The sequence below is a fragment of the Ranitomeya imitator genome, chromosome 3 (assembly GCF_032444005.1).
Source record: "Ranitomeya imitator isolate aRanImi1 chromosome 3, aRanImi1.pri, whole genome shotgun sequence".
NCBI lineage: Eukaryota > Metazoa > Chordata > Amphibia > Anura > Dendrobatidae > Ranitomeya > Ranitomeya imitator.
In genome coordinates this window covers 76,601,154-76,628,229 of record NC_091284.1, presented here as the reverse complement: position 1 = coordinate 76,628,229, position 27,076 = coordinate 76,601,154, and the positions used below count along the sequence as shown (strand labels likewise).

The following is a 27,076-nucleotide window of genomic DNA, read 5'->3' as shown; positions in this document are numbered from 1 at the left end:
GCAGAGGAGCCAGGAGTGCCGGCATGGGAGGAAGTCCAGAGATGGAGCAGAGGAGCCAGGACTGCCGGCATCAGAAGTCCAGAGATGAAACAGAGGAGCCAGGAGTGCCGGCATCAGAAGTCCAGAGATGAAGCAGAGGAGCCAGGAGTGCCGGCATCGGAGGAAGTCCAGAGATGGAGCAGAGGAGCCAGGAGTACCGGCATGGGAGGAAGTCCAGAGATGGAGCAGAGGAGCCAGCACTGCCGGCATCAGAAGTCCAGAGATGAAGCAGAGGAGCCAGGAGTGCCGGCATCAGAGGAAGTCAAGAGATGGAGCAGAGGAGCCAGGAGTACCGGCATGGGAGGAAGTCCAGAGATGGAGCAGAGGAGCCAGGACTGCCGGCATCAGAAGTCCAGAGATGAAGCAGAGGAGCCAGGAGTGCTGGCACCGGAGGAAGTCCAGAGATGGAGCAGAGGAGCTAGTAGTGCCGGCACCGAAGGAAGTCCAGAGATGGAGCAGAGGAGCTAGTAGTGCCGGCACCAGAGGAAGTCCAGAGATGGAGCAGAGGAGCCAGGAGTGCTGGCATGGGAGGAAGTCCAGAGATGGAGCAGAGGAGCCAGGAGTGCCGGCATGGGAGGAAGTCCAGAGATGGAGCAGAGGAGCCAGGAGTGCCGGCATGGGAGGAAGTCCAGAGACGGAGCAGAGGAGCCAGGAGTGCCGGCATGGGAGGAAGTCCAGAGACAGAGCAGAGGAGCCAGGAGTGCCGGCATGGGAGGAAGTCCAGAGATGGAGCAGAGGAGCTAGTAGTGCCGGCATTAGGGGAAGTCCAGAGATGGAGCAGAGGAGCCAGGAGTGCCGGCATGGGAGGAAGTCCAGAGACGGAGCAGAGGAGCCAGGAGTGCCGGCATGGGAGGAAGTCCAGAGACGGAGCAGAGGAGCCAGGAGTGCCGGCATGGGAGGAAGTCCAGAGACGGAGCAGAGGAGCCAGGAGTGCCGGCATGGGAGGAAGTCCAGAGACGGAGCAGAGGAGCCAGGAGTGCCGGCATGGGAGGAAGTCCAGAGACGGAGCAGAGGAGCCAGGAGTGCCGGCATGGGAGGAAGTCCAGAGACGGAGCAGAGGAGCCAGGAGTGCCGGCATGGGAGGAAGTCCAGAGACGGAGCAGAGGAGCCAGGAGTGCCGGCATGGGAGGAAGTCCAGAGATGGAGCAGAGGAGCCAGGAGTGCCGGCATGGGAGGAAGTCCACAGAATCTTGGTATGATTGTCACTGATTGTGTGATGCAAGTTAGAAAATGTAAAAAAAATAAACTATAGTAATAAAAAAGGGGCTCATAAAAGATATATGCATAAATGGAAACCCACTTGATGAAATACAACGGATGCATCATGTATATGACACAATATGGTGTGATGCCTGTATGAGAAAATATAAACTGACCTACGTATACTGCGTTTTGTGGCCATTTGTGCAGTTTTTTTCCTGGGTACTGCACTTTTTCTGTATTTTCTCTTGTAAGCTTCTATATAGGACATAAAAAATGCATACACAAAACAAGTAAAAGGGAAAAAAGGCGTAAAAGATAAAAAGTGAAGTAAAAGAGTGCTAAGTGTTTTTAGGTTCATCGCTAATCTGCAGTCCTATTTTAAACCCACATTATGGCTTCACAAGGAGTTCTGCTGTAATAAGCTCTGCTCCATCTGTATACATGCAAATAAGCAGATACTACAGGGAGCTGGAATTAGCATGTGCCACCAGGAGTTTACATGGAAGCAGAACAACAACATTCTTGGTTTGTAAGCAGCAGACAATGGAGCGGCCTGCTGAGCGCTGACTGGCTGCACACGGCTGCTGCCACTCCTCTGTATACAGGCGGACACTCCTCTATAAAGCCAGCCACCCTTGTTAGGAGCAGGAGAGACACTTGGCTCACGCTGTATGATCTGCGCCTGATGGAAAGCTCTGGCTCCGGACCCAGCAGCACCAGAGGGACACGGTGACTTACAGTATGGACTCACACAGCACAAACTGAGGGCGACGTCCCGGAGGTAAGACGATGGGGCGCCTCGTATACTCACTGGGGGTCACACTAGGGGGACAGTCCCAATCTAGGGCACCTCGTATAATAATAATAATCTTTATTTTTATATAGCGCTAACATATTCCGCAGCGCTCTACAGTTTGCACACATTATCATCACTGTCCCCGATGGGGCTCACAATCTAGAATCCCTATCAGTATGTCTTTGGAATGTGGGAGGAAACCGGAGTACCCGGAGGAAACCCACGCAAACACAGAGAGAACATACAAGCTCTTTGCAGATGTTGTCCTGGGTGGGATTAGAACCTAGGACCCCAGCGCTGCAAGGCTGCAGTGCTAACCACTGCACCACCGTGCTGCCCCACTCACTGGGGGTCACTAGGGGGACCCTGCTAATCTGGGGCGCCTCGTATACTCACTGGGGGTCACACTAGAAGGACCCTCCTAATCTGGGATGCCTCGTATACTCACTGGGGGTCACACTAGAAGGACCCTCCTAATCTGGGATGCCTCGTATACTCACTGGGGGTCACACTAGAAGGACCCTCCTAATCTGGGATGCCTCGTATACTCACTGGGGGTCACACTAGAAGGACCCTCCTAATCTGGGATGCCTCGTATACTCACTGGGGGTCACACTAGAAGGACCCTCCTAATCTGGGATTCCTCGTATACTCACTGGGGGTCACACTAGAAGGACCCTCCTAATCTGGGATGCCTCGTATACTCACTGGGGGTCACACTAGAAGGACCCTCCTAATCTGGGATGCCTCGTATACTCACTGGGGGTCACACTAGAAGGACCCTCCTAATCTGGGATGCCTCGTATACTCACTGGGGGTCACACTAGAAGGACCCTCCTAATCTGGGATGCCTCGTATACTCACTGGGGGTCACACTAGGGGGACCCTCCTAATCTGGGGTGCCTCGTATACTCACTGGGGGTCACACTAGAAGGACCCTGCTAATCTGCACACACAAATACAGAATACAACATTTATTTCTGGAGACGTGAACTAAAACTCTACCTTACCTATAGGCAATGCAAACTATTGTTCCCTTTTATCAGCCACTTAAGGCCAGCGAGGGGGACTGTAGTGGGATAACCAACATATAAATTATCCTGACCCCATAATCAGGAACTTCTCGCCAGTTCTGAGATCTTCCAGAAACGTCATGCTATCACCTGTCCATGCACCAGACTTCAGCACTACATTAAATTAAAGTTATAGTTATACCGTATGCAAACTGCACTCCAGCTGTAAAACTACAACTCCCTACATCATTGTAATTGTTAGGGAACGCTGGGAGTTTGTACAAGAGCTAGGGCGGGAAAGTTGCTGATAACATGCATCTGCAGATAAGGCCGAGAGCAGCTCCTGTATGTGCCCCACATGGATACACAGGGCTGTAGTCACCCACTACTGCTTTATGGGACATCATATCTGAGAGCAGCATGATGTAGAGATAGAGACCCTGATTCCAGAGACGAGTCACTTACTGGGCTGCTTGCTGCTGTCTTGATAAAATCACAGTTTTCTCTGCTGCAGATCTAGCAGTTCTCTGAATGCTGAGCTCTGTATAACCCCGCCCACAGCACTGATTGGCTGCTTTCTATGCACACTGCAGAATTCTGCCCAATCAGTGGTGGGGGCGGGATTACACAGAGCTCATGAATATGGAGGACTTCATGGCAGCAGCTTTACGAGTGAGTGAGTGAGTGAGTGAGTGAGTGAGTGAGTGAGTGAGTATCTTCTACTGATAAAATAGGGATTTTATGAAACTACAGCAATTAGCCCGATAACTGACATAGCACTGGAATCAGGCTCTCTGTCTCTACATCATGCTGCTCTCAGATTTGATGGCAAAAATTTGGTGACAGATTTCTTTTAAAATATATACAATTTCATTGGTGCTCGCTTATGTCCCCATTAGTATGGAGATACAACATTGTACAGGACCAGAACTATCGATAAAGCAATCATTCTGTCCCCGTACAGCGTGCATGTCATCAACAATACCTCCTCTAATACAGGAGTGATGTGCTGCCAACAAAGCATCCTTGAATGTCAGAGTCAATTACGGACACTATAGACATGATGCAACTTAGTACGATAGCAACCAAAAAGACCATGTTACAGGACCACCTAATATACAGTCAGGGCTGAAAGCCGTTGGCAGTTCGCACCCTTGAAATTGTTCCAGAAAATCAAGTATTTCCCCCAGAAAATTATTGCAATCACACATGTTTTGTTATACACGTTTATTTCCTTTGGATGTAATGGAACAAAAACAAAAAACAGAGATGAAGCGATAAAAAGGCATTTGGGACATAATTTCACACAAAACTATGATAGTATGGATTGTGGATAAGCCGCCCCAATCAAGTCCCAAAGAAATTCATGCTCTCCAGAGTGCATCAGTGTCAGCACAAACTATCCGTCAACATTTGAATGAAATTAAACGCTATGGCCGGAGACCCGGGAGGACCCCACTGCTTGCAAAGAGACAAAGATAGACTGCAGTTTACCAAAATGTATATGAGTAAGCCAAAATCCTTCTAGGAAAGTGTCTTATGGACAGATAAGATCAAGATACAGCTTTTTGGTGAAGCACATGATTCTACTGTTTACTGAAAACAGAATGAGGCCTTCAAAGAAAAGAACACAGTACCTACAGTCAAATATGGTGGAGATTCAAAGATGTTTTGAGGTCATTTTGCTGCCTCTGGCACTGGGCGCCTTGAGTGTGTGCAACGCATCGTGAAATCTGAAGATTACCATAGGATTTTGGGGCGCAATGTAATGCCCAGTGTCAGAAAGATGGGTTTGCATCCTAGGTCACGGGTCTTCTAACAGGACATTGACCCTAAACACACTTCAAGAAGCACCCAGAAATGGATGGAAACAAAACACTGGAGAGTGCTGAAGTGGTCAGCCATGAGTCCGGATCTAAATCCCATTAAACACCTGTGGAAAGATCTTTTTGGGAGAAGAACCCTTCAAATATGAGAGACCTGGTTCAGAATGCAAAAGAAGAGTGCTCCAAAAATCCAGTTGAGAGGTGTAAGAAGCTTGTTGATGGTTATAGGAAGCGATTCATTGCAGTTATTTATTCCACAGGGTGTGCAACCAAATATAAAAGTTGAGGGTGCCAACAATTTTGCCCATTTTGGGGGGGTTCGTGTGAAATCATGTCCAATTTGCATTTTTTTTTCCTCAGTTTTGTGTTGTTCCAATACACACAAAGGAAAGAAACAGGTGTATAAAAAAAAAACGTGTGATTGCAATATTTTTCTGGGAAAAATACTTCAGTCTGAAACCATTTCAAGGGTGCCAACAGTTTCGGCCATAACTCCATGTACTATTTTAAAGAGTTATTCCAAACACTAAAAGTTACCAATCATCTACACGATAGGTGATGATATGGGTGGTGGGGGTAGGAACACCACCAGAGGATGGGGCTGTGTAACGCCATGTTGGATGGGATAGTGGCGCTAATGCAGCCACTAGGAGTCTGCTGTTATAAAAACCAGAAGATATTTTATGAAGATTTATCATCACGCTTTGAACTCCCTTTATACCTGTACTATCTGCACCTTTAATATTAATCCAGCGATATACACACTACCACATCTGTCCCGGCACCACCAATATACGCTCTATATAACACGCTGGACTCCCAAACTATTAGGCTACTTTCACACTAGCGTCGGGCTCGGCCCGTCGCAGTGCGTTGGGCCGAGGTTACCGACGCTTGCGTTGTTTGCGCCGCACAACGGGTGCAGCGGATGCAGATTTTCATCGCATCCGCTGCCCCATTGTGAGGTGCGGGGAGGTGGGGGAGGAGTTCCGGCCGCGCATGCGCGGTCGGAAAAAGCGGTCCGTCGGCAGCAAAAAACGTTACATGTAGCGTATTTCTGCTCCCAACGGTCCGCCACAACACGGCGCAACCGTCGCACGACGGTTGCGACGTGTGGCAATGCGTCGCTAATGTTAATCTATGGGGCAAAAACGCATCCTGCAAACAACTTTGCAGGATGCGTTTTTTCCCCATAAACGACGCATTGCGACGTATTGCAAAAAACGCTAGTGTGAACGTAGCCTTACTCTTTATCTGTTACCTCACTGTATTTCTACCTGCCCTTAAGGTGTAATAGGGCCGTATAGGGCGAGGGATGGAGAGCTGTCCTCCGCTGTCAGGTCCCACCACAATAGGTAACAAGACCGGGATTACTAGGAGGGATTTTGATATCTATACATTACAGGGGTCTTCTTCACCTGTGTAAGGACACAATTGTTCCTTAGGTGAAGACCCTTCTGTTGACCATTTCTGCTACACTGGTGTTTTTCAGTCTGTAGTAAAATAAAAATTGATTCTTAAGGGAATATCGGTTCCCAAATGTTGATTTTTACTCCCCTAGTTTATTTAATAGTTTACATTGATTTCCCTTTTCCTATGCTGCCAGTCGGGCCTGCACGTGTGATACCTCAGCTCTGACCATTAGCACATTATGCCTTCCTGCCTCATAGCAACCAATCACAGCGCAGCTTTTATTTTCCCAGACCAGTTTAAAAAATACAAGCTGGCCTCTAATTGGTTGCCATGGGCATCGCAACCAGTATTTCTGTTGGTGAGGTAGGATAGATCTGTGTGACATTGTATGTTTTCTGCAGCACAGCTCACACAAAGCTACAGTGGATAAGAAATCAGCTTCAGCGGACCCTTTATGTTAGTAGCGGTTCTAGACTAGAGAATAAGCTGCGGGGATATCCCACAATTAGCGGGGCCCAGTAGTAATAATCGATAGTCTGTGTAATGGGGGTCTGCTAGGAAGCCTCAGGCAGGGACCACAGTGATAGCGGAGTGAACCCTCCGTTACCTCAGCACTCCCAGTGAGGTCTTAAGAGGGGAAGCAACATGGCTGCCAGTTTGTGTGACAGATCTCTTATTACTGTGACTGAAGTAACCAGTCAGTCAATTACCGCTGCCCTAACCTCCGGCAACACAAGACAGACAGGCTTTCTCTGGGGGATTTTAGAGGAATCATATGTGGTTTGGGCAACAAATCATGACACTGCTTTCATTTTACAAGAGCACTAAAATTAAAAAGCTGTGAGGTGATCGGTTGCTTTCAGCAACAATAACTTCATTGTGTGATAGAGTCCAGGCCCGGGGAGGTGTCTGCTGGTTGGCATCCGCTGGCTTCTCGCCTCCCACCTTGGCCTGACTGACAGCTCTCCATATATACAAAAGGGAAGGGACTATGTAATCACACTGAGCCAGGATGCAGCAGGATTAGGCTATGTGCACACGTTCAGGTTTTTTTGCGTTTTTTTTTCGCGCTATAAAAACTCATTAAAACACATACATTACGCATTCTATCATTTAGAATGCATTCTGCACGTTTTGTGCACATGGATGCGTTTTTTTCCGAGAAAAAAAAACGCATCGCGGTAAAAAAAAAAATGAGCATGTTCATTATTTTTGCGGATTTTCTGCGTTTTTCCTGCAATTCTATGCATTTGGGAAAAAACACACAAAAAACGCATCAAAAACGCTGTAAAAACGCATGCGGATTTCTGGCAGAAATGTCCGGTTTTTGTCAGGAAAATTTCTGCAAGAAATCCTGACGTGTGCACATACCCTAACAGAGTTAAGCCCCACACAGGTATCAGATAACTGTTGGCCGTGGCCATTTCTTCCATCTCCCCCATACACAGGAATGCTCAGGCATGCTCCTGTGTGCTCTGTAGGAGCCACTTCTCATCTCCTATGAGACCTATGACTGACTGCTGAACCTCAGCTGGCTGGTTCTTTTTCTGCCCTAACATAATGAGTCGGAGAAGAGTCAGGAGACCCCCATGCAAATTCGGCTGAATCTGAATGTCCATATATCACAGTCCAAGTACGAACTGAGATTCTTGGCTTGACCACGGCTCTCCTGACCCAAACTCAACAGCCCAGTCCAGGCTTCATAGACGTGTAAATTTAGACTTAAACGATCGGCAGGTTTGGCTGACTTTAATCTACATTGTATTGGGACCTTAAATCCAATTATTCACAGTTTAAATAGGGACTATGAAGTTTAGACCTGTTAGGGGTCTTCTCATTCAAACTGGACAGCCTAATAGGCATATCTAGGGCTGTTGAGTTCATGTAAGTAGACCTGTGTTCAGACCATACTCGGACCGTGAATGTCTGAGAAACTCCACTCAAGGGGACTGTGAGTAAGTTAACTTGTGAGACTCTAATTTCACTCTACCAGATACAAGCATAGTCTTCTGCCAAAATACCTAGAACTCCGGCTGAGAGGCTTCACATCCCTTATTGGGCACCAGCTAGGTCTTTTACAGAGAACCTCTCAGGATCTCCATGCTGCCCTAATTTCATCATGAAATATACCCAAATACAGTGGGAAAAAAGTGTTTAGTCAGCCAACAATTGTGCAAGTTCTCCCACTTAAAAATATGAGGCCTGTAATTGACATCATAGGTAGACCACAACTATGAGCGTCAAAATGAGAAAACAAATCCAGAAAATCACCTTGTCCGATTTGGTAAGATTTATTTTGCAAATTATGGTGGAAAATAAGTATTTGGTCATTAACAAAAGTGCATCTCAATATTTTGTTATATATCCTTTGTTGGCAATGACAGTGGTCAAACGTTTTCTATAAGTCTTCATAAGGTTGGCACAGACTGTTGTTGGTATGTTGGCCCATTCCTCCATGCAGATTTCCTCTAGAACAGTCATGTTTTGGGCCTGTCACTGGGCAACACGGACTTTCAATTCCCTCCAAAGGTTTTCTATGGGGCTGAGATCTGGAGACTGGCTAGGGCACTCCAGGACCTTCATGTGCTTCTTACAAAGCCAGTCCTTCATTGCCCTGGCGGTGGGCTTGGGATCATTATCATGCTGAAAGACCCATCCACGTTTCATCTTCAATGCCCTTGCTGATGGAAGGAGGTTTGCACTCAAAATCTCACGATACATGGCCCCATTCATTCTTTCATGTACAAGAATCAGTCATCCTGGTCCTTTTGCAGAGAAACAGCCACAAAGCATGATGCTGACACCCCCATGCTTCACAGTAGGCATGGTGTTCTTTGGAGGCAACTCAGCATTCTGTCTCCTCCAAACACGACGAGTTTTGTTTCTACCAAACAGTTCTACTTTGGTTTCATCAGACCATATGACATTCTCACAATACTCTTCTGGATAATCCAAATGCACTATAGCAAACTTCAGACGGGCCAGGACATGTACTGGCTTAAGCAGGGGGACACGTCTGGCACTGCAGGATCTGAGTCCCTGGCGGCGTAGTGTGTTACTGATGGTAGCCTTTGTTACGGTGGTCCCAGCTCTATGCAGGTCATTCCCTAGGTCCCCCTGTGTGGTTCTGGGATTTTTGCTCACCGTTCTTGTGATCATTTTGACCCCACGGGGTGAGATCTTGCGTGGAGCCCCACATCGAAGGGAGATTATCAGTGGTCTTGTATGTCTTCCATGTTCTTACTACTGCTCCAACAGTTGATTTCATCACACCAAGCTGCTTGCCTATTGCAGATTCAGTCTTCCCATCCTGGTGCAGGGCTACAATTTTGTTTCTGGTGTCCTACAACAGCTCTTTGGTCTTCACCATAGTGGATTTTGGAGTGTGACTGTTTAAGGCTGTGAACAGGTGTCTATTATACTGATAAGTTCAAAAAGGTGCCATTACTACAGGTAATGAGTGGAGGACAGAGGAGCCTCTTAAAGAAGTTACAGGTCTGTGAGAGGCAGAAATCTTGCATGTTTTTAGGTGACCAAATATTGTTTTTTCACCATAATTTGCAAAATAAATCTTGCCAAATCAGACAAGGTGATTTTCTGGATTTGTTTTCTCATTTTGACTCTCATAGTTGTGGTCTACCTGTGATGCCAATTACAGGCCTCTCTCATCTTTTCAAGTGGGAGAACTTGCACAATTGGTGGCTGACCAAATACTTTTTGTCCCCACTGTACAGTTTCAGAGGGAGTCTGTCAGCACAGAATGACTGTTCAATCCCAGTACAGGCACACAGTGCATACTTGGCGTGGCCAAACAATTATGTGCACCTTCTACTAGATTTCAATCCATCTGCACCCTTCTCTGGCTTTATAAAGCCAGAGATGTAAATCAACTAAGAGGGGTGGAGTCAGAGGGAAAACAAGCAGGTGGGAATGGGCACTTAATTGTTTGGTCCCACCATGATGCACCAAGCTCTTCTATTTGGTTTGGACAGTCATTCTGTGCTGGCAGAGTCCATATAAGTGCACTAAACTGCACCCTACCCATCTATTTTCATTGATTGCTCTGGCTTTATAGAACCAGAAAAAGGCAGAGATAGAGGAAAACAAACAGGTGGGAAGGTGCACTGAACCATTTGGCTGCACCAATGGTGCACCGTGTGCCTGTACTGGGATCGACCAGTCATTCTGTGCCGACAGACTCCCTTTGAAACTGTATTTGGGTGTATTTCATGCTGTAATTAGGGCAGCATGGAGCTCCTGAGAGGTTCTCTGTAAAAGGCCTGGTCGGGGCCCAGTAAGGGATGTGAAGCCTCTCAGCCGGAGTTCTAGGTATTTTGGCAGACGACCATGCTTGTATCTGGCAGAGTGAAATTAGAATATCTCACAAGTTAAGTTAACTTTCACATGCCCTTCAACTGAACTTCATTCTGAGTCACAAGCTACTGCCAGAATATCATAAACCAACATGTTACTTGTTTCAGAGAGAGGGAGGGAAAAAAAAAAAAAAAAAAAATCAGCAAAAAGGTGCTGTTTTCTGTATGCAACACTTTTTTTCTACTTCCAGTTGATTCACTGAGAAAATATGGAGCAATCCAGGCTGAAGAGAAAAAAAAGTGCAGAGAGAGGAGGGGGAACAGAAAAAAAAACACTATAGAACCTTTTTGCCATTGACTTTAAAAGTAAACGCATTTAATGTGCATTTTAAAGTGTCAGTCTAAACCTAGCACCTAGCCTTGTAGGGGACACAGCCCCCATAAAATTGTGTACCTTAAGGGTATGTGCACACGGATTTGGCTGCGGATCCAAAGCAGTTTTCCTTGCAGTGTACATGTAAACCTATGGAAAACAAAATCCCCAGTGCCCATGCTGCTGAAAATTCCGAGCGGAAACGCAGCGGTTTATTTTCCGAAGCATGTTAATTCGTGGTGCGGATTCCGCAGCGTTTTACACCTATTTCATTATAGGATTCCACAGGTGTAAAAACGCAGGTGAAATCCGCACAAAAACTGCACTAAATCCGCAGGTAAAACGCAGGGCGTTTTACCTGCGGATTTTGCAGAATCCGCGCAGAAAAATCCGCAAGGTGTGCACATAACCTTAGTGCTCTAACCGATGCCTTAGTTTTGCAGAAAATTAAGGGTGCTCAGTGCATCCTTGGTGTGGCTAAAATGCTCTCCATCCCCCGCCTCCTTCACTGGTGACTGACAGCACTGGCTTGCCGAAGCTTCTTTCTGCAGATAGAAGGAAATAGGAGGCTTTTCCTGAGCTGCGCATCCATGTGGTTGTATCCTGAAGAAAAGGTTGGATAAGCTCAAAACTCGTAGATCCACACCATGGAGTAAAAAGCATTTCTATCCTTACTGACCCTTCGAATCCTTCTGTGGGACATCACCGGCAGCACATGAAAAGCCGCCTATTTCCTTCCACTATCTCTTGGTCTATGACCCTCGGTGGCAGCAGCTGGTATACGAGTGTTCATTGTTGCAATTGCAACAATACAAGGTGAGCAAACATACTGTTCCTTATCCTTCTATCACAGATAAAACCCTATTTCTCTATCACTTCATTGGGGGACACAGGAACCATGGGGGGGTATGCTGCTGACACTATGCAGAAGTTAGCTCCTCCTCTGCAGTGTACACCCACCATCCGGAAGTAGGATATTCAGTTTAGCTTACTGTCAGTAGGAGGTGGACACTGGTCTTTCATTAGACCCATATCTACCTCAGCGTGCGTCGTTCCTTTTCAGGGAGGGATACATTGTGAATGGTCACTACTGTACTCCCACAAAGAGACTATGAGTACGACATGTACTGCCACCCCGTATCCTCATACGTCTAGTCGGCAGGACCCCAGCCCCTAACACAGAAGTGTGTTCAGGTGATCCGGACCCGGTCCTGCGCTATGGAGCCGTACAGTGACTGGTGTATTAAATACTTTGGGGCAGTGCAGTCTCTGATGTAATAAGTGCTCTGGAGCCATACAGTCACTAGTGTAAAGAATACTCTAGAGTAGTGCAATCAGTCGAGTAATAAGTGCTCTAGAGCCGGGCAGTCACTGGGGTAATAAGCACTATGGAGCAGTACAGTGACTGGTGTATTAAATACTTTGGAGCAGTGCATTCACTGATGTAATGAGTGCTCTAGAGCCGGGCAGTCACTGGTGTAATAAGTGCTCTAGAGTCGGGCAGTCACTGGTGTAATAAGTGCTCTAGAGCCGGGCAGTCACTGGTGTAATAAGTGCTCTAGAGCCGGGCAGTCACTGGTGTAATAAGTGCTCTAGAGCCGGGCAGTCACTGGGGTAATAAGCACTATGGAGCAGTACAGTGACTGGTGTATTAAATACTTTGGAGCAGTGCATTCACTGATGTAATGAGTGCTCTAGAGCCGGGCAGTCACTGGTGTAATGAGTGCTCTAGAGCCGGGCAGTCACTGGGGTAATTAGTGCTATGGAGCCATACAGTGACTGGTGTATTATATGCTCTGGAGCAGTGCAGTTGCTGATGTAATGAGGGCTCTAGTGCCGGGCAGCCAACAGCAATGGGTATTGCAGTACTCCCCTCGCTCTGCACCCTCCACAGTGAGAGGGGCCTTTATAAGTCCTACCGTTTGCTCTGTAGAATTTTCTCTTGCAGTCTCCTCTCAGAGCTTTCGGTTACGTCACACTGCTGTTGTGAATTCTGCTATTACATGAGTTCAGCAGAGCATGGCAACAGGCACTCTCCCTGCATCTCAATGCAGCCCTCTCATGATGCTAGCGTTACTCTGCAAGCAGAGAGATGAGATGCTTCTACCCCTTCAAGATTGCAGTGTTGGGGGACCAACTTCCAGCTGTGTAAGTGGCTCAGTGGACAAAGAAGCTGACCACAAATCGCAGGCCCAAGGGTTTTAACCCTGGTGCACAACAGAGAGAGAGTTTAGTCTCCCTCTGATTCCAAGCCTACAGCTCGGCCTTCTGGAGAACTGACTGTACAGGATATACTTCAGGACAGACTTCTTGGTGCAGCCTTCTACACATGAAACGGTTATTCTGTATAACGCCGTCAGATATCCAGACCTGGACCGTAACACAGAATTGGCTCTCTGATACTCTTCTAGGGTTCCCTCCACGCTAAAGCAGTCGCAGGATACTGAGAGACGATCGCAGCAGTACTCTTTCCGCTATCCAGGTTTTTGACGCACAACCTACCAGGTATAGTAGGGTACGTCGAAACTGTTGTATTTTCAGTGGATTAGACTGGCCCTGGGTTGACTTCTGCAGTTGTACTGGTATTCTATACAGTATCAGGCGAGTCAGAAGCCTTTTCCTTAATGTTCCCCGCAGTCGATTGCAGCAGTCCTATCCGCTATCCAGGATTTACATGCGTCATCTACCAGACACTTGTGGTCGATATACGCCGTCTTTCTAGTGGTTTAGAAATGCAGAGGTCGAGTGATGCATCGGTCCCGCTCTCCTGTCCTAGACTCAGGTGAGTCAGAAATGCTCTCTTTCACGTACCTCAGGGTCGTTTTGCAACATCTGCCTAGACTCTCTTCGGTTAACCACCCCGTGAGAGGGTCCCGGTATTCATTACTTCGGGTTGGTTGCAGTAGGGGTTACAGTCCGCTTTCAGATGAGTCAGAGGCACCTTCTGCTGCGTGTTTCATGGTCAATAACATCTGTGGTCTATTAACCGTTTTTACGGAAAATCTATCATGTATCACAGGGGAGATCTCGGTACCACGGGGTGGATCTCAGCGGCAGCATGAGTGGCCAGTCCACTTTCAGGTAGGTCACACACACTGGTGTCAGGTACCGGATGGTCGCAGTTTTTTCTTCAGCCACGCACCGGGCCCGGTTTCCAGGCTGCTCTCCAGGGACCTGTCCACATCTTCTGATTATTTGGGCCTACCACTAACTATCCGTAGGTCAGTTTACAGTGCTGTCTTCAGGCCATCTTCATTAACCAGTGCGTTACTCCTATCATAGATGATTTACCAATCACTTTATACGTTCTGTCTTTTACTGAGCCAGCACCCATATGTATACCATGACTCTCATGACTGTTCACTATTCTATCCTAGGGGCCTTTGAGCTACCTCAATACCAGAGCTCCCTATCTATTTGTTAGTACTGAACTCTTCTTTCTTACAGACACCGGATAAAGCCTCGAGCAGCTCCGGGATTTGATTTCCAAGGATGGCAGGAACAGGTTCTCCCACCTGGGGCAAGAATTGGACCTTACTCTGCACACGAATCAACCGGTGTGGAAGGCTGCTCCAGGCCTGAATCCAATGATGAGTTTTGTGATAATACGTTTCTTTCTTCAGCAAGATTCGTATCCTTTCCACTGGTATCTTCGGTCGTGTGGTGCCTTGCACTTAAGTGGGTCCACACACTACAATCCTCTCCCCGTTCCAAAGCACATAGGGTCGCCAATGTCATCATGGGGAAAGATCTTCCTTTTGTCAAATCGGGTTTCTTCTGGGGTCTATGCGCTCCTTTCTGTTTTTTCATGGACTTTCCTCCTTCGACCACTCTTTATTTACGGTGTCTCCCAACGACCTTCTAGATCCTCATCCCTGTACGCTTGAGTTTTGCTGCCAAGTCGTCCAGTAGTTTACGTTCTACCTGATTAGACAGGCTAACTGTTCTCTTTTTCGACGGTTCTCCTGTTCTGAATCATTTTGTTGGTCGAAATAAAATAGAGCCTTCACCGTTGTGATGAGATCCAAGGACCACCCTTCAGTGTTTTGCCATCTAGCAGGTTCACAGTAGCCTACTCTCCAGTCTTTCCTTGTGAATTCAATTTAATGGTGTTTCCTTGTCCTTTTCTCAGAATCCTTAGTCCAGCCGCTTCCAAAGACGGAAGCGCCTCGGTATCCTATATCCCCTCTCCTGAGCTCACTGCGAATTGGACCAATTCTCCGACTATAGTCCCTCCGGCTTCCAGACTCTCCACGAGGGTGCATCCCTTGAGGATTCCAACGGCAGACTCATACTCATGGGCAAGGTCAACCTTTTGAAGCGTCTGTCGCTGCATTGTGCCCCGCTTTTGTCTCCACCTGGGTAGCAAGTTTACAGTCGCAGACGCTGCCCTCACGGACCAAAGTACCCTGGCAGGGAAGTACTTAGTATCAGTCTTCCCCATGACGCTGCTCGGGAATCCAGCAATATTGTGGCCTTCTAAAGGTCCATTTGGCTTAAAGCGTGGCAGGTGAACTTATCCTCAAGGAGTCACTTACCAACTTGCCTATCCAGGGTTCTCATCAGTTTGACTCCAAGTGGATCCACATTATTAAGGTGATCACCGGAGGGTCGAGCTCCCTCCTTCCTCTGGCTAAACCTAGTTGTTCTCCTGGTGGCTTTGCTTCCTCAGTGTGATCATCGGAGATCCTAGATTGCTGAACAGAAGGGTCCATCCTTGCCTTTTCAGCATGAAATCTCATCGTTCAGTAATTGCTTCATGGAAACCGCAAGAGTTTTCTTTTGTCCCATGGAAGCCCTTATCCAGGTACTGATTTCTCAGGGCATCGGACATTTTCTGCATTTTGCAAGGGCCGCGTCCGTTGTTTCTCTTTGTAGCTTTCTCTTTAGGGCTCCCAACCACTCTGAGTCTCGAAGAGCAAGTGGCAGCAATTTGCACATTCTGTGGATCCCAGCTTCAGTGCTCTTCCCATATCCCGCCGGTGTTCTCCAAGGCCCTGTCCATCATTTTTCATTCTTTCCTCCGCCCGGGTCGGACTCATACTTCGTAGCACTTTCATCAGGCTGCCTGGCCAGGGCAACATGCATCTGTCTGGCTAAGGCCGCCCCTCCCTCTCTTTCAGAACACGGGCTCGGCGAATAGAGGCCCTCTGGCCTCCAGGTCAGCGAATGCGCACTAAATCTGGTCGACATTGGTAGGTTTAGCAGGTCAGAGCAGAGTGTCTTCTTCTGGGTTAAGGCTCACTCTACCTGGGCAGGGGGCACTTCCTGGCGGTACACATAGGGATTCCGCCCCGCGCTTCGACAGCGATTCAAAAAACTTCTTCAGAGTCCATGTCTTGCTTCGGCGGATGCCGGCTTAACTAGAAAGACCTTGCAGGTGACGGAGGTCAGTTCCCCGACCTGATTGGAGTTATCGGCTGTTCCCTCCCCTTGGGGACTGCTCTTGGACGTCCCATGGTTTCCTGTGTGAAGTGATAGAGAAAACAGGATTTATGGTTGCTTACCGTAAAATCTATTTCTCGAAGCCTTCATTGGGGGACACAGCACCCTCCCAAGTTGAACAGCTGTTTATTGTACTACCCTATTACAGTTTGAATTTCTGTTATTTCCCTTTCATTTAATGCTTCTCCTACTGCTTTCTCACTAACTGACTATCCTACTTCCTGTCGGTGGGTGTACACTGCGGAGGAGGAGCTAACTTTTTCTGCATAGTGTCAGCCTCTTAATGGCAGCAGCATACACCCATGGTTTCCTGTGTCTCCCAATGAAGGCTCCGAGAAACAGATTTTACAGTAAGAAACCAAAAATCTTGTTTTGCTCCACAGCTTCATTTCTGTTTTTCCTGCAGATAGCGCTCACTCCAGGCAAGCAAGTTCTGTTTCTGATCCCTGAGCACAGAGCTGTTTAGCCACACCAAGGGTACAACGAGCATCCTAATTAGAATATTTAACTTTCTACTGAATGAAGGCAGCGACTATGACACTCATTCCCTGAAGTGTATACTGGAGTGAAAAGCGCCATTAAAAGAAATGCATGCCAGTTCTTTCTGCAATTTATGCCAATTTTGTGCTGCAAATTTTCATGAATTTGGTGGGCGCTTTCGGAGACAGGACTGCTGTAAGAATGGCAAAAATTGCAAAAATGATGCAACATGTCAGATAGTTTTAAGAAAACCAGAAAACTGGTCTAAACTACTTGGCGAATTAGTGTGATTTTTACAGAGGCTCCCGTAGAAGGTTGACAGACTTCCTTTAAGCAGTTTATGCGATGTGGTTTTGGAGCTGAATCTGCTTCAAAGTCCACATAAAAAAAATGATCTGAAGCAGGTTTTAAACAGATCCACATAAAATAAATCCCTCTATGTGAATATATCCTCTGTTGGCATATATGTTGGGAAAAGCTCCCAATCTATGCAACAAACTGTGGTGTGTTCACCAGACTGAGGTCAAAGGACTGTCATTTGACCTTCATGGGGTTAAGTTTTTGTCATAGCAAATAGAGTTGTAGACTCAGCTTTTCAATACAGATGGTATTTGGGTCACATAAAAAAAAATAAAAAAAAACTTAAGAATTGCTTTTCTTTACAATGACAGTCTATGGACATTGTATCCCATGTATGCCTATAATGTGACTGTGAAAACCTTTAAAAACCTAAGGAGGTGCCAATGCAAGCCGCATGTAGTAACACTTTTTTGTTTTTATTTTCTAGAACTCAGGCCCTTTAACACCAAGAAGTATTTAAGATGAAGGATCGTCTTCATGAGCTCATGCAAAAAGCAAAACACCTGGAAGAGTGTAAGGCGAAAGAGCCCGATGGAGAAGACGCTGTAGTCATCCGTCCACAAGCTGTTGTCTTTGAGCGAGAGCCCATCATTGAGGGCTACTTGCTCGAAATAAGGAAACTTCAAAATTATATCACAGATCTATCAGAAAATGTGACCAAGTTTGGACAACAACAAAAAGTTCTCATCTCCTCCATGCGAAGATTCAGCGCCCTAAAAAAGGAATGCAATATAACGCAGGAAATCAAGGTCCAAGCCGAGGGCATAAAAAGGCACTTGGACACTTTAGCACAGCAGGCTAAGAAGGCAGAAGCCGAGAGAGGATCATCATCCTGTCTTACCAGGGTCCTAAAAACTCACCATGCCGCCTTGTTCCGAAGCTTCCAATCCGTAATGTTCCGCTATAATGAGGCAATCACCAGCAAACAGGCCAATTGTAAAAAATTCATCGTAAGGCAACTAGAGGTTGCTGGCAAAGAAGTCAGTGAGGAGGAGGCGAACAACATGATGGAACAGGGCAAATGGGACGTCTTCAATGAGAACCTCCTCCATGAAGACAAAATTACTAGAGGGCAACTGAACGAGATCGAGCAGAGACACAAAGAACTGATCACTTTAGAGAATCACATCCAGGACTTAAGAGACATTTTTCTCCAAGTTTCTATTTTAGTAGAAGAGCAAGGAGAGACTTTAAACAGCATAGAAATGGCAGTAATGAATACGGAGGATTGTATCCAGAGGACCAATGAAAAGATTAAGCTAGCTGTTAAATACAAGAAGAGAAACCCATGCAAGATGTTGTTTTGCTGCTGTTGTCCATGTTGTTAAAATGGGATTCCGGGTTCACTTTAGGAGAAGATAGTATTGTGCAAACTGGTGGAGATCTGATTCATGGTAACCTCGCTGGATCTTCTGTTGATAGTGGTGCAACGTTCATGAGAGCGCGGCCATCTCTTTACAGCTGGCATTTCTCTGTAAGCCCACACGTTATTTCCTACTTAGTCATAACTTTGCAGGACGTTAGTTTTCCAAATAAAGTGATTTATCAGCTTTTTTTTTTCTTTTTTACTAAGAACCATCATTGAAAATATGAAACTCATTGGTTACTCACCCTCTCCCCTACTCCAATGCTGCATCTCCATCACTGCTACATTCTTTGCTACAGTATACTGGACCACTGCAGCCAATCATTCGGGTGAGTAGCTCATGCCATTCACATACGCATCACCCAGTGATTGGCTGTAGAAGTCACATGTGCTGTTGTCATGACATGACTGATGGCATCAAGGAGCAAAGCAGCAGAGAAGGCGAGTGCACAGCTTGTTATTTTCAATGACCACAAGTCAAGGAACCTTAAATAAATATTCCCTCAAAAAAATAATTCAGGCTATGTTCACAGTTTGAAGCATTTTCAGAGTTGAAACGGAGCACAAATTCTCAAAATCCTCCTCAAAACCTTGGGAGTTTCTGCTCCAAAAGCTCAGCAAATAGACTCAGTGTAGATACGCTCAGAATGAACTGGCTCATAACTGGGAGAATGCCCACCACTGATCGGATACAGAGGGGTCACTCGTCATAAAACCCTGAGAGAATCCTTCAGTTGATTCATGACTAATGCCTTTGGATGTTACATTTTTTTATAACTTTATTTAATGTTTTATAGGCCATTTTATGCCACATGTTTTTACATTGTTTGTTAGAGAATAAAAGTAATGTTCTACCAAGACGTGTGTCCTCTATCAATAAGACGCTATTCACATTAGAGCTCAATTTGTGCCCATACGGTTCCATTTCCCATTTATTATTGGTATCAGGGCACTCTGAAGTTTTATTCTTCATTCTCTGGTAGGAGATCAGACTATCCACCATAAAAGAATCCACATGTGACTGTCGAGAATGCTACAGATGGAAGGGTGTTAAAGAAAACTTCCAGCTTGTAGATGCTGACAGTCAATAAAATAAAAATTGGTTTCTGAACAATATATACTTCCAGCACTTGTGTGATACACAGTATGTACCCCTGATCTTCTCCAGAGCACAGGGATTAACATTTTTTCCTTGCTCAGCACTGCCCTGGCCATCCAACGTTGAGAGCACGATTCTGCTGTCCTATTCAGGAGAACGTGGTTGGCTGCAGTTTTGTGCTGCCGGCTGCCTGGGGACAACCCCTCTGCTGCCGGCTGCCTGGGGACAACCCCTCTGCTGCCGGCTGCCTGGGGACAACCCCTCTGCTGCCGGCTGCCTGGGGACAACCCCTCTGCTGCCGGCTGCCTGGGGACAACCCCTCTGCTGCCGGCTGCCTGGGGACAACCCCTCTGCTGCCGGCTGCCTGGGGACAACCCCTCTGCTGCCGGCTGCCTGGGGACAACCCCTCTGCTGCCGGCTGCCTGGGGACAACCCCTCTGCTGCCGGCTGCCTGGGGACAACCCCTCTGCTGCCGGCTGCCTGGGGACAACCCCTCTGCTGCCGGCTGCCTGGGGACAACCCCTCTGCTGCCGGCTGCCTGGGGACAACCCCTCTGCTGCCGGCTGCCTGGGGACAACCCCTCTGCTGCCGGCTGCCTGGGGACAACCCCTCTGCTGCCGGCTGCCTGGGGACAACCCCTCTGCTGCCGGCTGCCTGGAGACAACCCCTCTGCTGCCGGCTGCCTGGGGACAACCCCTCTGCTGCGAAAGGAAACCAGTGGACACAGGGCTGAACCAGTTCTGCGGACCCTTTATTCACAGCATGAATAGGTGTCCAAAAGGCCAGGAACCCACCCATCATAACATGATCATTTTTACTCAGGTAGTCTTTCACAGAACGCTGAACCAGCAGCCGCATGAGTAATCCATGGCTGATGAACAGGAACACTACGAATCTCCAACTACCGGAGGCATCCTTGTTGCCGGTTATGATTAATAGGCCCTGAAACACAACATCCTGATGGCCCACTGTTCAGAAGAGGTGGTGAATATGCCGGCAGATAAGAAGGCTTATAGTGCATTAGTCCGATAGAGGAGTACCGACATTGCCCTCGGACCAGGGTTCTGCGAATGCAATTTGTTCAACTCCAAGACTAAATACAATAGAAAACTACAGCGGTCCCATCTAAAACATTTCCCAGCCCGACCATGGGTCTCCTGAACTAAACTAACAGCATCAATCACATTACTCCCAGGAAATGCAATCATAAAATATACGTAAAAGTGACAATTAACGGTGGTATTCAGAGGTCCCAAGTGCAGGATTCCACTCTGGAGCAGGACATCAGTGGTTACTCAGGATCAGAAAAACAAGACCCTATTCTTTTAGAAACAGCATCTCGCAGTCCATGGGTTGTGAGTACTACTACAGTTAGTCAAGAAAACTTCTATACAACCACATACAAAAGCCTAGCCATCTGCTACGAATCCTGTACAAGCTATATAATAGGGTATATAGGCAGGGATCCCAATGTGGCAACCGGAATACTTATTACCGAGGTGTGTTTAATTCTGATGGACCTTGCCCACCCTTTTGTAAGTGTATGGCAAACATATCAGACATCAAGTAGAGTAAGCTTTACTAGAAGTAGCCATAGCGTGCTAGATGGGGCATACACTGGAAGATGGAGAACATGGACGTCTCCACTTGCTGGAAAAAGTCATTTGAGCATCAAAATTAGTCGGCAAAAATGATCACTTATAAGAAGGGCGATATAACAAAGTTCTCAAGGATCTTTGTGATACTCTGCAATTTCCAAACTTATCATGGCTTTAATCTCATGACTGGAGAACCACAAAGTCCTGATACAACGCTGTCTGGTAAGCTTATTCATTACCACGGATCTGACTGCCTTGCTGTTGATTAATCTCCATTGCCTCTTGGATCAATCATTTTCCGACAGCACAACCTGTTAAGGATGTGTCATTATATAGCACAGGGATCAGAGTTCAGCAATACGATATTTCTGGTTTCAAGTCTGTAAATTTAGGGATATTTTTTTTTCTTTTTCAATAGAGAAGTCAATATGAGAAAATCATGAAATAAACCATAGCCACAGCATGCCATGTTTGATAAGTCAGGGACTCAAAAAAAAGGAAAGGAAGAAAAAAAGTGACTAGTGATCACAGCATTTTTTGCAAAGTACACTGTGTGAAAACACCAAAAGAGCTCAAATTAAAAAAAAAAGAAAAAAAAAAAAAAGAAATGACTGCCACTAAGCCGGTGAAACTGCACCATGGCTCATTCTCCAAAAGACTGGATTTCCATTAGTGGAGACCTTCAAACAGAGATGAGTTGCGCTGAGATTGGATAAGCCATGAGAAAAGCCAATTTCTGGTAAATCGGAGAAGCCTACCCGATATTAAATCCATGGAGGTCGTATATACCCAATATATAGGGTGGGCCATGTATATGGATACACCTAAATAATATGGTAATGGTTGGTGATATCAACTTCTTGTTTGTGGCACATTAGTATATGGGAGGGGGAAAACTTTTCAAGATGGGTGGTGACCAAGTCGGCCATTTTGGATCCAAGTACTAGTGTCCCTGCTCCTAAGCCCTGTGCCACTGCTCTTCTCTCGGTTTGTGTCTCCTCACATGTGGCTGAAGTAACATTTAATTATGGTAACTCATTAAATGGGTTCTTCAAGAATACAGTAAAATGGCCCCTGTATCGGCATGCAGTATGAAGAAGTCACAGCTCCTGTGATCTGCGTCTTAACTTGCAGAAGACCTGTATTGTAAGCCTACGTATCAGAACCAGTATGTGTGCTTACGATACAGATCCTCTGACAGTTGAGACAGTTTTTAGGAGCTGAGTTTCTTCTGTCTGCAGCCAGTCCCGACATGAGACCAAGATGGGCAGCTGTTAGAATTATGTGACAGGGACTAGTCTATTACATTTTTGGAGAACACCATTAAGAAGCGAGTATCAATTAATAAATTAGGAGCATCTTACAGGTGCCGTGTGTCTCTGGTAGAAATGTCACTATATTCAGGGGATGAAGTAAACCTTTTAAGTTAAACCATTAAAGTGGCGTAACCCTTAATTAATTTGACAAGGGGCGAGGCGTTGGCCACTCCTCGTGCTGCCCATGCTACACTGATATTGGCGTAGCTGGTCAGAATTGGCATGAAAATGACAAAAGTAATATTTTTGAGCAACTTCAAAGTTGCGCAGACATTTTAAGACTTAAGGTGTTATACACCAGAGTTCTCGGTGAATAGTTTCTTAGTGAATTTGGCGCCTTATTGTCTTTTTAAGAAGGTCTGGGAAAGTCTTGTGTGCAGAAAAATATTTACTCAAGATAGTAATCATCTACTACAAAAATTCTGGAGGAAAAAAGGAATTAGACACCATAAACCTCTGCTTTACTCACACTAATACTGGTTTTCCTGCAATCTTGGGATGTCTGAGAACCTCCGCCACGGTCTCCTTTGTTTCTTCCATCCTGTCCACATCACTGGAATCAATAACAAACACCACTCCATAGGACTCGGCATAATAGTTTTTCCAAATGCCACGGATCTGCTTGCCGCCGCCGAGATCAAATATGGTGATGTCAAATCTGCCCTGCCGAATATCTGCTTTGGAGAAGCCCACGGTCGGGGCCACATCTTGTGGAGATTCTGTAACAAAAGAGCAATGGTCAAGTATGCAGGCACCATGTTCCAGGAATAACATGTGGCACGTTTTGTCTAGCCGCAGGTTTTGTTGAAAGAACAAGGTCTCCTGCTGGACTTTAAATGTCATAATAAACCGCTTAACACTTCCATGGCCGCTGTCTCTGCAGTAAGAAATGTTATAAGCTCTTCAGTAACATTAACTACGGCATACAAATGGGGCGAGTCATCAATCATTCATCGACGCTCCTGATTCATTAACAGACGTGTAACGGCATGTACCGCTATGTGCACCTCATCACAATTCTTACTCCAGTTTCTGCTGGAGTAAGATTTGTGGCACACTGAACACCGCCTCTCATCATGAATTTGACAAGCAGTGACCGCCACATCTCGTCACACACCAGATATCCCCACTTTGCTGGCGCTGGGGGTGAAAATAGAGAAAAAGCCAGAAGTCGATTATTTTGTCAAACATCGCATTGCGCAAAAAAAATTGCAACTTATCAGAGCCTTTTTTTGCCAGAAATCTGGAAAAGGCGCTTTGATGAATTACCCCAAAGTCTCAAGGAAAGCAATGTATACACTGAAGTAACTGGTGAAATCAGGATGAACTGGACTGATTGTGAGCTTCTTAGGCTGCCGTCACACTAGCAGTATTTGGTCAGTATTTTACATCGGTATTTGTAAGCCAAAACCAGGAGTGGAACACAGAGGAAAAGTATAATAGAATCATATGCACCACTTCTGCATTTATCACCCACTCCTGGTTTTGGTTTACAAATACTGATGTAAAATACTGACCAAATACTGATAGTGTGACGGCAGCCTTACTATATGGTCTTTGCACCACCAGACCTCACTGCAAGAGACCACAGATCCTAGATCTAAAACCTGTAAGATTAGGGAAACCTGTCCATTGTTTTTGTCCACCATCTTGCTCTGATCCAGTACTCTAGTAGTGCCCTTGTCCATCAAAAAAGGAACGTATGTAGCTAATGTGATGCTTTACTGCCTAATATTGCTAAAAATCAGGTGCAAATCAATTGTCAAAAGTTAAGGAGGTGAGGACACTGGGGTCGACTGGTCTTCTGATAAAAGTCCAGTCTCTATGCGTCTACAGACTACTGGATCCTTACAGCCTGCTCAACATAAGCAAATGAGCCACAGCACGACTAGTGAGAGTGTGGCCGGATGTGAGCAAATCACATACTTGCAGTCACTTGACAGACTGCTCTCACCGGCGATACTGGAGAATCCTGACAGCGAGAGGTGCACAGGCTGTAAGGATTCACAAGTTTGCAGTCAGAGTGATTGCAGACTCTTACCAGAAGACCGGACAACACCCTTAACCCCTTCATGACCCAGCCTATTTTGACCTTAAAGACCTTGCCGTTTTTTGCAATTCTGACCAGTGTCCCTTTATGAGGTAATAACTCAGGAACGCTTCAATGGATCCTAGCGGTTCTGAGATTGTTTTTTCGTGACATATTGGGCTTCATGTTAGTGGTAAATTTAGGTCAATAAATTCTGTGTTTATTTGTGATAAAAACGGAAATTTGGCGAAAATTTTGAAAATTTCGCAATTTTCACATTTTGAATTTTTATTCTGTTAAACCAGAGAGGTATGTGACACAAAATAGTTAATAAATAACATTTCCCACATGTTTACTTTACATCAGCACAATTTTGGAAACAAAATTTTTTTTTGCTAGGAAGTTATAAGGGTTAAAATTTGACCAGCGATTTCTCATTTTTACAACGAAATTTACAAAACCATTTTTTTTAGGGACCACCTCACATTTGAAGTCAGTTTGAGAGGTCTATATGGCTGAAAATACCCAAAAGTGACACCATTCTAAAAAATGCACCCCTCAAGGTGCTCAAAACCACATTCAAGAAGTTTATTAACCCTTCAGGTGCTTCACAGCAGCAGAAGCAACATGGAAGGAAAAAATGAACATTTAACTTTTTAGTCACAAAAATGATTTTTCAGCAACAATTTTTGTATTTTCCCAATGGTAAAAGGAGAAACTGAACCACGAAAGTTGTTGTCCAATTTGTCCTGAGTACGCTGATACCTCATATGTGGGGGTAAACCACTGTTTGGGCACACGGCAGGGCTTGGAAGGGAAGGAGCGCCATTTGACTTTTTGAATGAAAAATTGGCTGCACTCTTTAGCGGACACCATGTCAAGTTTGGAGAGCCCCCGTGTGCCTAAAAATTGGAGCTCCCCCACAAGTGACCCCATTTTGGAAACTAGACGCCCCAAGGAACTTATCTAGATGCATAGTGAGCGCTTTAAACCCCCAGCTGCTTCACAAATTGATCCGTAAAAATGAAAAAGTACTATTTTTTCACAAAAAAAATTCTTTTAGCCTCAATTTTTTCATTTTCACATGGACAACAGGATAAAATGGATCCTAAAATTTGTTTGGCAATTTCTCCTGAGCACACCGATACCTCACATGTGGGGGTAAACCACTGTTTGGGCACATGGTAAGGCTCGGAAGGGAAGGAGCGCCATTTGACTTTTTGAATGAAAAATTATCTCCATCGTTAGCGGACACCATGTCGCGTTTGGAGAGACCCTGTGTGCTTAAACATTGGAGCTCCCCCACAAGTGACCCCATTTTGGAAACTGGACCCCCCAAGGAACTTATCTAGATGCCTAGTGAGCACTTTAAACCCTCAGGTGCTTCACAAATTGTTCCGTAAAAATGAAAAAGTGCTTTTTTTTTTTTCACAAAAAATTTCTTTTCGCCTCAATTTTTTCATTTTCACATGGGCAATAGGATAAAATGGATCCTAAAATTTGTTGAGCAATTTCTCCCGAGTACGCCGATACCTCATATGTGGGGGTAAACCACTGTTTGGGCACACGGCAGGGCTCGGAAGGGAAGGCGCGCCTTTTGACTTTTTGAATGGAGAATTAGCTCCATTTGTTAGCGGACACCATGTCGCATTTGGAGAGCCCCTGTGTGCCTATGCAATGGAGCTCCCCCACAAGTGACCCCATTTTGGAAACTAGACCCCCCAAGGAACTTATCTAGATGCATACTGAGCACTTTAAACCCCCAAGTGCTTCACAGAAGTTTATAATGCAGGGCCATGAAAATAAAAAATAATTTTTCTTTTCTCAAAAATGATTTTTTAGCCTGGAATTTCCTATTTTGCCAATGGTAATAGGAGAAATTGGACCACAAATGTTGTTGTCCAGTTTGTCCTGAGTATGCTGATACCCCATATGTGGGGGTAAACCACTGTTTGGGCGCACGGGAGGGCTCAGAAGGGAAGGCACGCCATTTGGCTTTTTAAATGGAAAATTAGCTCCAATCATTAGCGGACACCATGTCGCGTTTGGAGAGCCCCTGTGTGCCTAAACATTAGAGATCCCCCACAAATGACCCCATTTTGGAAACTAGACCCTCAAAGGAACTAATCTAGATGTGTGGTGAGCACTTTTAACCCTCAAGTGCTTCACAGAAGTTTATAACGCAGAGCCATGAAAAAAAAAAAAAAATCTTTTCTCAAAAATGATTTTTTAGCCCGCAATTTTTTATTTTCCCAAGGGTAACAGGAGAAATTTGACCCCAAAAGTTGTTGTCCAGTTTCTCCTGAGTACGCTGATACCCAATATGTGGGGGTAAACCACTGTTTAGGCACATGTTGGGGCTCGGAAGTGAAGAAGTGACGTTATGAAATGCAGACTTTGATGGAAT

At 45.9% G+C, this 27,076-nt stretch overlaps 2 protein-coding genes across 6 annotated transcripts in view; one reads left to right on the top strand and one right to left on the bottom strand.

Annotated features, from left to right (window-relative positions):
• Nucleotides 1-27,076, bottom strand: part of ARL13B (ARF like GTPase 13B) — a 79,982-nt gene that overhangs the window by 39,674 nt on the left and 13,232 nt on the right. For all 4 annotated transcript variants that reach the window (XM_069760984.1, XM_069760986.1, XM_069760985.1 and 1 more), the window contains exon 4: nt 23,110-23,359. In XM_069760984.1, the coding sequence (XP_069617085.1) occupies nt 23,110-23,359 (250 nt within the window). The remainder of the gene's footprint in view (nt 1-23,109; nt 23,360-27,076) is intronic.
• Nucleotides 1,886-19,485, top strand: STX19 (syntaxin 19). 2 transcript variants are annotated; one of them, XM_069760988.1, is made up of 2 exons: nt 1,886-2,023; nt 17,689-19,485. In XM_069760988.1, exon 2 carries the CDS (start codon nt 17,723-17,725, stop codon nt 18,587-18,589), a length of 867 nt encoding a protein of 288 aa, XP_069617089.1. In that variant the 5' UTR covers nt 1,886-2,023; nt 17,689-17,722; the 3' UTR covers nt 18,590-19,485. The 2 variants fall into 2 exon arrangements, with proteins under 2 accessions (XP_069617089.1, XP_069617090.1); XM_069760989.1 differs by lacking the exon at nt 1,886-2,023 and adding an exon at nt 15,764-15,783.

Excerpts from the sequence above, each read along its gene's own strand:
- STX19 (XM_069760988.1), top strand. The coding sequence starts at position 17,723 with ATGAAGGATCGTCTTCATGAGCTCATGCAAAAAGCAAAACACCTGGAA.